Genomic DNA, 16045 nt, shown 5'->3' with positions numbered 1-16045 from the left:
AGAAAGGCTTCCCGCCTTCCAACTTCCCTTTGTACAATGTTGATACTGAAGCCATATATGACCAAGCAGTAAACCAATATGCTGCCTTCCCGCATCCAGTGGTGGAGAAGGTGAACCAAGTAGCTGCTGCTGATGATGGGTTAGCTATCCTTAAAGCTTTCCTCGAACCGGCCCGTTCTTCTGATGGAGCGGGTCCAAGTGGAAGCGGCCCTGAGGCTTGATCCCGAAGATCCCTTCCCATTGCTAGGATAGTCTTGTAATGTATTTATTTTTCTTTTCGTAGGCGGGTAGTTACCCGGCCATTCTTGTAATAATTCATTTGTGAAATATAAATCTTTTTGCGTATAAGATTGTTATTTCCTTCTTTGGGTTCCTTGCTTTATAAACTTATGACTTGCATACTTAGTTTAAATTAGCAATTTTCCAAGTGTTTAGAATAAGTTAACCTGTTGAACGTGGTTGAAAATGGGTGTGAAGTTTTGCTTCCTCTTTCGTGATTGTGCGGGTAGAACCGTCACTTGCACTTAGTAGGATGGCAAAACTTTACCCTTATCTGACCTGCGTGTAGGTTTTCCTCATCCTTTGAGGATAAGTTAACCTTTGAACGTGGTTGATAATAGGTGTGAAGTTTTGCTTCCTCTTTCGTGATTGTGCGGGTAGAACCGTCACTTGCACTTAGTAGGATGGCAAAACTTTACCCTTATCTGACCTGCGTGTAGGTTTTCCTCATCCTTTGAGGATAAGTTAACCTTTGAACGTGGTTGATAATAGGTGTGAAGTTTTGCTTCCTCTTTCGTGATTGTGCGGGTAGAACCGTCACTTGCACTTAGTAGGATGGCAAAACTTTACCCTTATCTGACCTGTGTGTAGGTTTTCCTCATCCTTTTTAAGAATTGTTTTGAACCGTTCGACGCGCGGTTGTCAATAGGTTAGTGTTCAGTTTCCTTTAATGATTCATGCGGATAGACCGGCACTTTCATTTAATGGGATAATTGAACTCTTCCCCTTCAACTGACCTGCGTGAAGGTTTGCCACGTTATTGGGTTTGTGCGAGTATTACCGCCTTCCCACGCAACGACTTCACGTAATGTGTGCCGTCACCAGTGTTGCATAGTTTAACCGTTCGACGTGCGGTTGTTGATAGGTTATTGTTCAGTTTCCTCATTGTGATTCGTGCGGATAGACCGGCACTTTCATTTTTGGGTGGTGAACCTTTTCCCTTCAACTGACCTGCGTGAAGGTTTTTTCACATTATTGGGTTTGTGCGGGTAGGACCGCCTTCCCACGCAACGACTTCACGTAATTATGCGGTGAAAGCCGGCATACTAGTGTTCAGAAAAGTAAAATCATCAGCTTCGATGTTCTAAAGAGGATCATTTCCATTAGAAGTGGCTCTTGGCCTTTTCTTTACAAATTGGAATTGATTTACATGCAAATTGTGTAAATGAGCTCCCTTCCATGTTGGGATGGGAGTGCCATCGAGCCGATACGCACCTGGTTCGGGATCTCGTTCTTTACGCAGCATGTAGTCTCGACATTGAAGCTGGAACTTTTATTCGTGTTTTCCCCAGCTGAGGTTCTACACGCACCCGCCTGCTCAGCCTTTATTGCGCCACGAGGTGCGCGAGCGTCCCATCTCTGACAAATGCTTCGACCATGTCTTTTACGTCTATGCATTCTTCAGTGTTGTGCCCTTTTGTCTTGTGAAAGTCACAGTATTTGCTCCGATCAGCATCATGACGATGTCGGATTATTGGAGGCTTTGGCCATGGGAGCTCTTCAGTAGCGAATATCTCAGTGACGCTCTTGGTGAGTGGCGTCCATCTGGAGTTCCGGTGCAGATGTACATTATCCCTTCCGCCCAATCGATGTTGCAAGCCGGATGAGGTGTCAAAGTTTACCCTTGACTGCCAAATGCCTAGCTTCCGCTTTTTATTTAATCGGGCGGTGAGGACGTTGTCTTCTCTCGTTTTCTGAGTGTAGAGGTTTGTGCTCTGGGGGAGATCTCTACCCAGTTGCTTCTCCGTTTCCGCATAGCGTTTTGCCGCTGTCATGATGGCATCCCATGTGGATGGCATGCCATCTTTACCCGTTAGGGTGCGGATGAGCTCTGGGTCATGCGCGCCCTGGATGAAGGCAGCGCGAACAAGATCTTCGCTGATATTGCCCAAACTTAGCTTCTTTGAGTTGAAGCGAGTGATGAAGTTTGGCAGAGATTCATCTTCTTCTCGTATGCATTTGAGGATTGTCCATTGCTCCTCGGTATACTTCCGTTGCTGGCTGAAGTGTTGGCTAAACTTCTGCTGGAAGTCTGCCCAGTCGTAGATGTGGTTGACCGGTAGACGATCAAACCAAGCTCTAGCAGCCCCAACAAGCGTCATTTGGAACATGTAGCACCACGTGGGTTCCGTCCAATTGCTGACGGTTGCCCCCGCTATGAACCTGTTCAAATGATCGTCTGGATCGGATATACCGTCATATGTGCCTATGTTAGGCATTTGTTTGGCACTCTTTGGGGCGATTGCTTCCGCAATGTCCCTTGCAAACTTGGACGTTCCTGCATTTGCAATGTTTGGTCTGAACGTTTTGGAGAAGTCTCGTGGACTTCCACCTGTGCTTTTTGGTTTGAAGGCTTGTCCAAAATGCCTTTTCGGTTGGGATTCCATTTCCTTACGCTTCCCTTTTGCCCTATGGCGAGGGTTCGCGTCGGAGTCGGATTCCTCCGAGTCATCCTCCCAGTATTCGAATTCGTCGGCCTGTTGTATGGAACGCAAGCGTTCGTCCAACTCAGCCTGGAATTCCTTTTGTCGTGCCTCCGCCCATGCCTTAACTTCATCGAGAGTTTGGCGGGGGAGTCTTCGTTTCTCAAACTGGGTATCAGTGGATCCCAGTAGGCGATCATTTACTGCACTTGCCCCAGCTTGAGTAGCTGGGGTAGTGTTCGTAAAATTTACTTCACTTGCCCCGGCTTGGGTAACCGGGGTAGTGTTTGTAAAAACTGTGTTACCGGTATTCACCCCAGTAGCTGGGGTTGTGGTTACCGGAATTTCTCTAACCATCTTTTGTAGAAAGTTTGAAAAAACTGGAGATAAAGTTCTAGCTTTATGCACGGATGGCGCCAATGAAGAAACACTAACCGGACCCCAGGCAGATTACTGGTAACCTGGGGGTTAGATAGATGTTTCCCACGAGGGGTTAGACCCTTGGAAGATGGTTCTTCTGATAACCTGCAAAACAGACACCGTGAGCTCGTCACTGAGAAGGGGGGAGGGGTTCCTCCTTGTGACCACCCTCCGGCGTGAGAATCAGACTAGATTGCTCTTTAAATATAAAAGTATATTAAGAGATTGCTAGAGCAGATATCAGGTATAATATGATGATAATGTAGTAAGATATGATAAGATCAGATGGTCATACCATTTGTGGTATTTATAGCCGAAGGTAGGTTTCCAAAGAGGTATGGCCGGCTGCAACAGTGTTCCTGTTCCACCAACAGTAGCCTACGCACGTGCCCTGCTGGTAGTTGGTGGGTAGGTAGCGGCTGACAGCGATCAGGCCTGCTGTATACTATTCCTGTTCCACCAACTGACGGCTACGCACGTGATATGGCAGTAGTTGGTGAGTAGGCAGCGGCTAATAGTGACATACAGTGCAGGAGCATGCTGCTCGCCATACTGTTGTCAATAAGCTGTCGTATCTTTAGTCAGATCTTTTTCCCATACCTCGTCAGGTACAGTACAGAAGATCTTCCTGTATCGTACGGACTGGCTTATTTGGGCGGGAGTATTCCCCCTCCCGCCCTTGTGCGGGATTGTTCCCGGCTTCGCTCATTCCTTCAGGTGACACTGAGTGATTTGAGAGCTAAGTGCCTTGTGCGTGTAGCCTTGCTGCGCGGGTGGCCTTCCCTGATGGCTTGTATCCGAGGCTGCGGGAACAGGCGGAGTCCTTCACCATCGGGAGGCATTTCCTGCGGGACCAGCTTGCGTACTGCGCGTAAGGACGTCACATTTCTGAGCATGGTTGGTCCTGCGGATCCAGTTGGTTTCTGCGCAGACGTCCCTCTTTTAGGTGAGTCTTGCGGGTCCAACTGGGCTTTGCTGGGACCTACCTCTTCAGTGTTTTAGTTTATCTTTTATTATTTAAGGTTTTGAGTCAAGTTTTATATATTTATCGTGTTTTAACTCTTTTGATGTCTTGCATGTTAAACTTAGTTCTTTCTATCATTCATGCGAAGTTTATGTTCGTTTTACTCGTCAATGACTACATGATTAGTTCACTTAGAGTTTCGATTTGTTTTCATGTAGATGGTGGCTTTGAAGTCAAGGAAAAGAAATTCTAGAAGTTTCTCATCGTTACTTGGAGTTCAAGAAAGGGGCCTAACATGAATAAACAAGAAATAATTGCAAAAAGCGAAAATTCCCAAAAAAAGGGTGTTGCGCCGCGCCTAGGCAAATGCCCAGGATGCCTAGGCCGGGCGCCTAGGGCCTTCTGGTCATTATTTTGCAAGTCCAAGCCCAACTAGTTCTATATAAACATATGTTTGCATTCCTAGCCGATTCTAGAGTTTTTGGCAGCCGATTTTGGAGATTAAACAAAGGGTTTGAAGGTTATTTGGAGCTAGGAATCAAGGGAGATCATTAAGCTTTCATACGGGTGTTCAAGGATCGATTAAGACGGGTTCTTTCGTTCTTTATCTTTGCCTTTGTTCATTAATTTTCATGATGTTTCTCTTTGTTCTTTGGTTTAGTTATTTGATTATGATTATGCTAGGCTAGACTTCATGTATACCTAGGTTTGATGAACATGTTTAAGACTTGATTCTTGCTTTGGATAACGTTCTGATTATGGTTTCGTTATATTAATAGTAAAGACTTGGTTTTGTTTTTGTGATGCGTATAAGTATTTATTATCTTGATTGATTCTTAACTATTGCTTCACATAGATCTTTTATCTTTTGATTGTGTTCTTTAGATTTAGGGTTTATGTTTAAATCATTACTTGGTGTTTTGATTATTATGATTGAATAGACCTATTAGATCATAGAAGCTTGTTGATAGTTGGTTAGGGTTTTAAATGTTTTGCTAAATTCCAATAGCTGTAAGGTGAGGGGTTGTTCATGTGTCTTGGTCAATTGCATGCTAGGATAGTAGTGACAATATTCTTGCTTAATGTGTTGATCCTTGTTCATGATGTCATGTCAGCTTATTAAGTTATCTAGGGTTTAGCGTTTCGTAAGATTGCTTGCTTTAGATACTATTAATTAACCCTAATTGATGACTTTGCGGAAATTAATAATACTGATTGCTTAATAATCTAATAATTGTTCTTTGGGATTTCATTTGATTCAGTCAAAGGTCCTTAGGGTTTTGTTAGATGAATATGTTTAGAAATCAGTTTCCATAATCATGTTATTTGGCCATTGCTTGATGATTGTTGATGCATGGGCTTCTTACCTAGGTAGATTCCTTCTCTTATTGGTTTCAATCTTGTGATTTATCGCTTGTTTCTCGTTTACTTGTTTATTTACTTTCTTAGTTTAATATTAGTTTAAAATCCCCCTTAAAACATTAATAATAAATAGTCATGTCGTAAGTCGAGTCTAATTAGCTAATTAACGTAATTTATAGAGTCCTGTGGGTTCGATATTCCGGACTTACTTAGCTTAGTACAATTGACCGGTTCACTTGCCGGTGTTTTGTTTAGTTGAGTCTTAGGTCTAGTTTTTATTACCTGTTTAATTTAGTTAATATTTATTGACTGTTTTTATAGCACATCAATCCTATAAATTCTTTTATATATTGTAAAGATTTAAGGATATTTATATATGTCACTTTAGCCTTAATCTGGATATTTTTTGTAGAGTTTTTCTATTCACTTTTAATTATTTATTATTTCTTTTAGTGTACAGTTTGGACTCATAATACCGACAAGTCAAGTCCATGTGTCACTCGTGTTCAACCAATATATTTCTTTCTACTTAATATAATAAATTTAGTCAGTGTTTTAAAAATCAGTTCGTATCAGCCAGTTAAACTAGTAATACTGAGTTTCGCATATTGGACCGGTGTTTTGAGTTTGTTATTTTTGGTCGGTTTGCTAGAACATCAAACCGACATTTTTTTCTAAATATCAGTATAAACCGGAAAACCAGTTTTAAGCCCAAAAGTTTTTTTATATTTTACGGCCCATATTTAAAAAAATATTTTTAACTCTGTTTTCGGTAGGATCGGTTTTGTCATTCAAAAGAAGGTGGCGGCGCAGCTTGTTGCGCGTTTACGTGTGGAGAGGAAGAATAAACTTTGGGAATCTCTAGAAGATTCCATGACCTGCTGTTGCTTCAGTAAAATAAAATAGGTTGGTTAAGTAAAGGTTGTTTATCCGATGTACCTCATAGTTGGGCTGTGACTTCCTTATGCTCTTTCTGCTTGATCGTTCTCTTATCGTTAGGGCCAAGAATAGAGTTCCTTTTCACACATTCTGAGAATCCAAAGAGAGAATCCACCACGTCAATTTGTAGAATTCAAACGAAGGGATTTGCTAACGTGGCAAGCGATCAGATGAGAAACATGCACTCAAAAAGATTTTAGTGAGCCTACGACAACCTTTCTCTCTATTGTAATTGGATCCTTTTATTATAACATGAAAAGTTTTAACCTAACTATTAACATTGTTATATTATATTGCTTAAACCGGCAAACCAGTAAACTTTTGCATTATTTTTTAAAAATCGAGTGCTTATGCTATTTTTTTATTATAGATTAATCTTTGAATTATATTTTACTAAGGTAAAATTAAAACCCTTCTGACTCTCCCATATTAGACTCGTATTCTTTGATCAATTCTTTGACAGTTTGACCAACAACTTTCCCATGTTAGCCCGTATAGTTTTAACCTAACTATTAACTATTTTATAATTTATAATTATGCAAAAATGCATTAGTTTTTTATGAACAGGTTAAGAAAATGATTAATATTTTTGTGTACAAATGCAAACAATATGCAGCATATCTTTTAATGGTATAACATTTTCATTTATTGTCACCAACAACAAAACAAATCTAAAGATATTTTAAGGAGATGAAAGACAAAGTAAGGGATTTATCATCAAATTTTCTTGTGTTTTTCAACTAATAATATATCCATATTTATTCTTGATAATTGTCTTCAACTTATTCAAAAACAAAAAAAAAACAGTTAACCTAAATGACTATGAAAAGTAGGGAAACATATCAATGATATGCATATGGTTAGTATTACATTTATCGTTTTAGAGAAAAAGATGTAATACAATAATCCGTAACGTACATTAATGTACAAGAATACCTATATTCACGAAATTGGTCCATAAAATCACATCTGAACATCTTGGAATCATCAATACATACCCAATTAATCATCAATTCAACGAAAAAAACAGATATGGATGGTTAATCGATTAATTTTGTACTTTAATTCATGAAACTCGTTTTTGAGCGTTTTAGTTTTTGGCTGAGCGCTTTAGGTTTTCGGCTGAGCGTTTGAGCGCTTTAGTATTTTTGCCTTTAAGCGTCCCGCGTACCTATCGTACGTTAAGACATTATTGTGCAGTATCTCAACCCTATCGTTTTATTGTGGAAAATAAAATACAAGAATCTAATTGACAGTAAATTAAATTAATGTTAACCTACACTGCAATTAAATTTAATTAAAAAAACATAGTGCATACCCACCCATATATGAGTCAAGAAACAAGAAATCTCATCCAAATAGTGGAAAGGACGACACTTGCAAGCTTTTTTAAACATAAAGTATGTTTTTTGTCATTTATAAATGCAAAGGACAACTAATGAAAAAATGTGCAAATGTAAAGGACCAATTTTGCTATTTTGTCTTATTAATATGTAGGGGCAATTGCATATTTCACGCTCTAAAGTTCAGTAAGATCATATTTACAAGAGAATCAAGAGGATGCTCCCAGATGATTAAAAAAATTAAAGAAATTGGGGAAATATGTGGGATTGTTTTAAGGGTAAAATAGTAATATAATAAAAATTTTTTAATGAAATGGATAAATATGTAATATATATGGTTTAGTAAGGGGAAATATGTAATTGTTGTTTAAGGGTTGGATAAATATGTAATAAATGATCTTAGTAGGGGGATATATGTAAATGCCCCAAGAAATAATTATCCATAACAACTCCTAAATAATTGGGAAACTCCCAATTATAGTAACCACGCAGCAGAGAGTCGTGTATAGTAACTCTCACATTTGGTAAGAACCGATGCACTAGAAAAGGTAGACTAGATGCTAGAAAATAGGGGAAGCCGGGATGGTGTGAACTTGTAGATGGGATTAATTAGTAGGTATGAACGCTTACTACTGGTGATATGTTGGAAGTGTATCATATTAATGTCAACTAGGCAAAATCGAAGCTCTGACTTATCTTTCACATTAACGTTCTCAAAGCGTCTCACGAGGATGGAATGTTAAACTGAGATTTAGAAGTCCTATTAGGAAATACTATAGTTCTACACATAGACATGACGAGTCAAGCTATATACAAGGAGTATTTGTGCAAGTGACACAACTTTCGCGACAACGAAGCAAGTTAGAAAATTAAAGACATTTTACTGTGGTTTGACGACAAGATGATACGATAATAACTTCGCGAACTCATGCAACATTTCTTTCAGCGAGACGCTCATTATTCATTCATGAATGTTGCATACAAGTCTTAAAAGACCTCCTTGGAATGGGAATTCTAAAAAATTCTAGGGCTCCATATAACTTCCATGAAATACCATAAACTTTGTCCATGCCATGAGAATTCTAGAGACACGAACATAAACTTTGATGTAAGTAGATCTTAGCCATCAATTTTGGGTGGATGCAATAGAGATGGCATCATCTCTCTTAAAGCAACACAAGTGTTATCGTTTAACTTAATCTCACATTTTCTCTTGAATTGTTTGAATCATTGTAAGATTGATTTAGCAAAGAACAAAAGCATAAGCTTATCATCAAGATGTTCTAAGCAATATTATGAGCGAAATAATCAAGAGTTATATATTAAAACATAAATCTACCTGATATTAAAAATTTAAAATACGTAGCAAGTGAGAACTAGTAAGCAACATTGGCAGGCAAACAAAAAATGACTTGGTTGCACAATTTGACTTTTGAACGGCTTTTGACTTTTGAACTGCTTTGCACACGGTTGCACAGTTTTCTAAGTCTTGTGGAAAATGATGAAATATAGTTTTTCGGAAGAGCAATCTTTTTAACACAAAATCATAAATTCTATCTTTAACTTGCACTTGTAAGAACATTGTAAGAACATGAACCCAGAACTTCTGTATTAGAGACAATAGTTATTGTATGTGTTACAAAATAATACACTTAAGGTTTCTATAATTATGAACACCCCTTTAACTTTTGATAATTTACAATATTCCTTCACATCTTTGATGCACGTACCTCCACGTTTCTAGATGGTGCGGAGCTACATTTGAGTTCCTTTCTACCATCCAAAGACAAACCCTTTGACAAAATAAACAATACTAACCTAAAATTAACTTAGACATGATTCTTTACACATCATTAATGATTTCATATGTTTCCGTTTGCAAGGAAATCCAACCCAAAATCATTAACTCCAAAATCTTGACAATCCATTAGCCATGCACAGTCGTCCCATGCGGCGAACACACTTGTACGATTCTTGGACCTTTTATCATCGCCAAGTGATTCCCAATCCGACGCATCAAGCAAAAGAGGCTCATTGTCGCCTAAGAGGTAACTTAATAGCATCTCGTCATCATCTTTGTTTGTGGATGAATTGTTTTCGATTTGTGAAACAGCCGGTTTCTCGTTTGAGATCTCTGACTTATTTGTAGTTTCGGTAGGTTGTGAAAGGTTGTATTCTGAAGATTGTTTAGTGCAAGAAGATGATGTTTCACTAGTTTGAATATCTTTCGGGAGCGGTTCATGAGTGACGGGATCAATTCCCATTTTTAGAAGTTTTTTCTTGATGTGAGTGTTCCAATGATTTTTTATCTCATTATCTGTTCGACCTGGTAAATTTGACGCAATCTTTGACCACCTAATGATATCATTTTACAACGAACAAAATACTTTATATTAGATATAATTGTTTATAAAGTATCTAAAATATAATAATGATTACACACTCAATGAATATAACATTCGAGTTTTCGTATCATTAATATTGTCTGCTTATTTATTTGTTTAGCTTGTCCACGTGCAAACCTTTTTTCATGATCATCTATCCTATTACTACTACTCGAATATTATACCAATCTGTACATGTTAGTATGTTACTTGTTTGACACATTTTCTTGGGTTTTAAGATAAACAATTCTTTTTTATATCTCATAGGTGATACCTAGTGGTACAAAATATTACTAAATCTTGAATGATCATAAGTGTTTCATTATGAAATCATGGAATTTTAAGATAAAATCTCATTACCTTTAGAAAAGATTAAGAGAGCAAAAGGCGGCATACCGATTACCAAGGCGAGCATGTAGGTCGATAACGAGTTGTTCTTCTGATTCAGTTAGGAGGCCTCGCTTCAAGTCCGGGCGAAGGTAGTTTGTCCAACGGAGGCGGCAACTTTTGCCGCAACGACGGAGCCCTGCCAGCTTAGGCAGGGCTCGCCAACAACATGGGCCGTTGGTGAGGATGTATTTGATGAGTTTCTTATCTTCCTCCACGGTCCATGGCCCTTTCTTCACTCCTAGTTTGTCACAACATGGTTGTCTTCCCATACTACTTAGATGTTACACCACCAACATCCACCTAATAAACGAACTAAAAGCAATAACAACTATGACTTACCAACTTTAGTACCGCCACCAACCTACAACTATGATATATACATATAAGGAGGTAGAGTGAGATTATAGTAGAAGCCTGGTCCCACCATGAATACATGAAAGATACGGGTGAACCGCAATCTGGTTCGATGGTAAAAGTTGATGTGTAAAGAATCCAAAGATATGACCATAGACCGGTGGTATATATACATCATACAACACAAAATATTTATTTGATTATATTATTATCCAAACCGTATATATGGTCTATTACCATACGTATATTGTGTATAAATATAGAGTGCATATTTATAGGAAGGACTGTTGGTTGATGTTAATTTGTCGGCCATTAAATAGTGATCAAGGGTCCGATCAAGGACAGAAAGATGACCGATCTGGAAGGGGAGATGTCGCTAAGTTTGAAAAATATAGCAAAGCTTTGATACCATGTAATCTGTTGAATGTTTCATGATTGTCATTGATCTGATAACCGAAATATCATTCATCAAAAAAATGCTAGCTTGCAATTCAATCTTAAACCGTGATGATACGTAGATTAGGAATAGTAAAATATGTAATATGTAACATAGCTTATTCATAAGAATCATAACTAAAGGAACCACACATCATATACCTAGGAAGCTTATATGGTATGGATTGATTCTATGTGTTTTTGGAAGGATATGTGTGGTGATGCCCATAGGAACACATACATAAACTGTTGTTTGGTTATAATATTGGAGTGATGAGAAAGGCTCAATCATGTAGTAACTTAAGTTTTTGTAATTTATATGTACTTTCAATCATATATTAGTTTATAAATAGTGTTTAATAATTATTTTTTTTTGGTTACAATCTATTTAGTATTTTCTTTACTCAACTTTTATAATATATAGGTCTAATCTAGTAATATTATACAAAATTAAAAAATTAAAAATATTATACAAAAGTTACTCAACTTTAGTTAAGTAATTTACAACTTTGTGAAGTGTATTAAGTCAAGTTATAGTTTATAAAAGTTAAAAAATATTTTTTCTTTAAAATTATTGTTGTATTTTTTTTTAAACGGCCAACTAAATAACGCCGGGTACTCCGTACGCGCCCCCCATTGGCTAAAGGTAGCCCGAGCCGGCCACTAATCCGACGAACGAAGCCCCTAGCGGTCCACCTATTGAGGGATTCACCGGATAAAACCCGACCCTAAGCCCGCCAAACGGCATGACAGTATTGTTGTTGTATTGAAAGAGAGTATTCATACATAGAAAACTTAGTTTATAGACTTGTATTGTACATTGTGACATAAATTCGTTGTTTATAATCAACTCCTTTTCTTAAAGCCTTTCATATTCAAAATTGACATGAATATAATATGTGGTAATATTCAATGATTTGACCCGTTATCCTCCACAAAATTGACATGAATATGATATTCCTTATTTTTTCTAATATTTGCATGTGAACGTTTAAATCTTTACAAGTGACCAAATGTAAATGTAAGGTTAAGTGGTATTTACATGTAAAAACATTGATATTAAAAAAAATATATTCGTTGGTTGAAATTAATTTTTCATTACATATTTCAGAAAAGAAAAAAGGTTTTTAACGTGTTACAACAATGTTACTAGACCAAAAAGAAAAGACAAATTAGAAAACTTAGATTCGAATCAACATACAAGCTTTCTTCAAGTTTGGGTCATGTTGGTATTTTAAAAATAAAATGCTTACCCAACTGAAAACCCTTGATACAACTTGCGGGTTTAATTTAGAAACAATATGTGCAATTGTTAAAGTTTCAATCAACTATACAAACTTATGGTAGCTCGTTTTGTTCATCTAAGCAAGTATTCTCTTTCTTGCTTTATCATAACCTCGCTTCTTTCGTCATCAATAAGATTCACTTTAATTTTCTCTCTCTAAACATATATATACGATGTAATCGTGGTTTGGACGCCACGTTAGGCCGGTGTCATGGTGTAGATGTGGCTTGGTATTTTGTTGTGTACTCACGGACGTACGAACATGAAAAGTGACCATGGTGGCATGCGATATAAGGATAGAAATAGTCGTTGGCGATACCTTTTGCTATAACTTTTCTATTTTAAATATCCTATAAATAGTTGGTATTTTACCAAATACGATATACTCTCCAATTCCTCCATCTTCTTTAATATTTGTATAAAATTTTAATCTTGGTCAATCCATACAATCGGTACATCAAAACGATTCCAATGTTACCGCCCTCAAATGGATTTTTCAAGCATCACATGATCGGGTTGAAACCAAAAACATCAACGTCGAATGACTCAGTAGTCCTATTAGTTTGATAGCCCATCGTCAAGTTAACCTCAACGATACAGAAATAACCAACAAGTTCCGAACGTCATGGTAGAATTGATTGACCAATCCAGGTGAGATAAAGCTAAGCGACAATGAGAAACTAAAAAAAAAAATCCTTAATCGATCCTAAATACAAAAAGAAAGTTTGGATGAAATATTTGAGAAGATGGGTGTTTTGGATAAAAATCTGCTAAGGATAATGTATCCAAATTCGTTTAGTGAGGATTAGTGCTATGGTGATGAAAACAAGTATGTATCGATTGCAAACACAAACACAAGGATTTGTTACGGGGAAAAGCCCTTGATCTGGTTCGGATCGCCGGCACAAAAACCCCGGGTGATGACAAATCGTCTATCACCACTTTATTAATAAAAAAAGGGTGTTACAATTGTGGAGATTATGATCGGTGATACAATAATTCTAACTGTGCGAGCTGTGATAGAGAGAATACTCAGGTGTGCGTGTATATAATGTGTCCTATAACTGATCATAATCCCAATTATATATAATAGATAATAACTCAATGGAGTTATTAATAATAAATGCTATTAACTAATTTTCCTAAAAATCAGCCTTTATCTTCAATGTAAACGTAACAGCCACTTTGACCACGTGTTCCATCACTCAGGCTGCGAAATAGGGGGTAGACCAGGTCTTGGAGCCGTTACACTTGATAAATATCAGCCTTCATATAAGAAATAACCGTTAATAGCACCAAATACCGAGGATCCATGATCCTGACATAGCTCTGGAACTCTTCAGAAGGATAATTGATCCAGATACGTAAATATCTTCTTGACTACAAGTTAGTAGATAGACTGAGTCCTCTAATCGTTATACCTGCTAAATATTAGATTACACATGAGAACAACCGTTAGTAAATAATAAGTACTGTGGATCCTTGATCCTGACGGGATCTGGAACACACGCTAAGGATAACTGATCCAAAACATATGCCAGGATAACATATCCACAGTGTCAAATTTCTGTGCACTAACAATTGCCCCCAAAATGGCAGTTGTGATAAGATCACAGCTGTCATTTTGCCTTTGAATTCAAACTTCCTGCAAAAACATATGAGATTTGACAAGTTGGATATAATTGTCACATATCAATGGAGTTTCCATGGCAACTCCCCTTCCGGTTGTATATCCTTCTCCCTGCAAATCATGAACAACTAACACCTGTTTAACCCGGATGGATGGTCCATCTTTAAATGGTGAAATCCGGGTTAAAGATTTTTGGTAATTGCAAGTAAATAGTATCTTTTAACTATTTGTTGATTGTCTGTTATTTTGAAAGTATGTCTGATATAGCTTTAGACTTGTTGAAAGTTTTGAGAAATATTCTTTAGTAAAAGTTTTTAGGATAAAATATCCTTGCAAAAATAAACCAGGATCTTAAATTCTTATAAAAATAGATTGAGAATAATGAATCCTTATATCTATGAAGATATAAACTGAAATCAAATAAGTGTAAACCGATAAACAGAAATCATACCGTAAGGTCTGGTTAGACCTAATTTACCATAAGTATTGATCCTTTTGCAATCCTTATAAAACTGAATTAAAGGATTTTGAATCCATAAGTATTGATCCTTCGGTGATCCTCATAATCTAATTTATGATACCTGATGCAAATAATTTATGATATTATCTGGGATTAAACCCAATAAACCGGGGACAAGCCCATAAAATAAACTAGGGACAAGCCCGTGCAACTGGGGAAAAGCCCGTGTAATCTGGGGACAAGCCCGTGAACTGGTGTTAAACTGGGGACAAGCCCAAAAACTGGGGACAAGCCCAAGGATACAGATGTTAACTGGGGACTCGCCCAAACCGGGATTTAGCCCAAACGTGAGTGACGTTAAAACGCCAAAACCTTAGCTAACATGAAAATGTTAGAAACCATTGTCTTGAGATAACGTGAAAACGTTATAAACCAGTGGTATGGTACGTCTACCATAAATCGTAGGATCCTCCATATAGCCGAAGACAACGAAATTGTCAGCCACTAAGCGTGTACTGGTCCCGCTGTCCCGGACTATACATTGGATAGCGTGCGCTCCAGGCAAGAGTGTAGAAACTCTAATTTATAAGAAAGGTGAAAACCTTTAAACCTTGGAGGATAAGACCATCGGGGGTCATATCCAATCGTGGGCTAGGCCAAGGAAAATAGCAATGTACCTTAAGCGTGAGGGAGAGGTGGCCAACCTCTTAGACATTGAATTTCTTTTTGAAACTGCATTGTTACTTAAAAACTTGGAAAAGATAAATGTTAAGAATACATTATCCTTAAAATAACAAGAATATGAAATGAATAAGTGATCAAATAGATATTACCAATTTTAGGATCCTTGATCCTAGATGGATGCTTGATTTTCGAAGGGTACTAGATCCTGACTAGAAAAAAATACTTCTTGAGATGGATAGCATTCCATGCTCTTGGTAACCTGTTGCCTTCCATGGTGAGCAAATGATATGCCCCCTTCCCTGCTTCCGACTCGATCAGATATAGACCTTCCCACTTGGGTGCTAGTTTCCCATCTGCCGGATTGGTTGTGTTTTGGAAGGCTTTTCTCAATACCAAATCTCCTTCTTGAAATCTTCTGATCCTTATATTTTTGTTGTATGCCCCAGCTATCCTTTGTTGATATGCTGCCATTCTGATCTTAGCTAGGTCTCTGAGCTCATCAACAGTATCTAGATCTTGGAGAAGGATTTCATTATTGGCCTCAAGATCACGGATGTTTGTTCTAGCAGTAGGAACCACCATCTCTGTAGGAATTACAGCCTCTGATCCAAACACCAATGAGAAGGGTGTTTGGCCTGTTGCATTTTTAGGTGTAGTTCTGTCTGCCCAAAGAACATAAGGAAGTTCTTCAGC

General features: G+C 37.7%; 1 protein-coding gene across 1 annotated transcript; it reads right to left on the bottom strand.

The window, feature by feature from the left end:
• Positions 1-9417: 9417 nt before the first annotated feature.
• Positions 9418-10804, bottom strand: LOC143634287 (MYB-like transcription factor ODO1). The gene is made up of 2 exons (XM_077102412.1): positions 10511-10804; positions 9418-10085 (listed from the first exon to the last, which is right to left on the bottom strand). The coding sequence occupies exons 1-2, from the start codon at positions 10771-10773 to the stop codon at positions 9593-9595; spliced, it is 756 nt and encodes a 251-aa protein (XP_076958527.1). The 5' UTR covers positions 10774-10804; the 3' UTR covers positions 9418-9592.
• Positions 10805-16045: the final 5241 nt, after the last annotated feature.

Source organism: Bidens hawaiensis, unplaced genomic scaffold (assembly GCF_021521415.1).
Source record: "Bidens hawaiensis isolate Kalapana, Puna unplaced genomic scaffold, B.hawaiensis_p1.1 tig00007041_1, whole genome shotgun sequence".
Taxonomy (NCBI): domain Eukaryota; kingdom Viridiplantae; phylum Streptophyta; class Magnoliopsida; order Asterales; family Asteraceae; genus Bidens; species Bidens hawaiensis.
The sequence above is the reverse complement of the archived record's forward strand: the minus strand, read 5'-3'. Positions and strand labels throughout refer to the sequence as shown.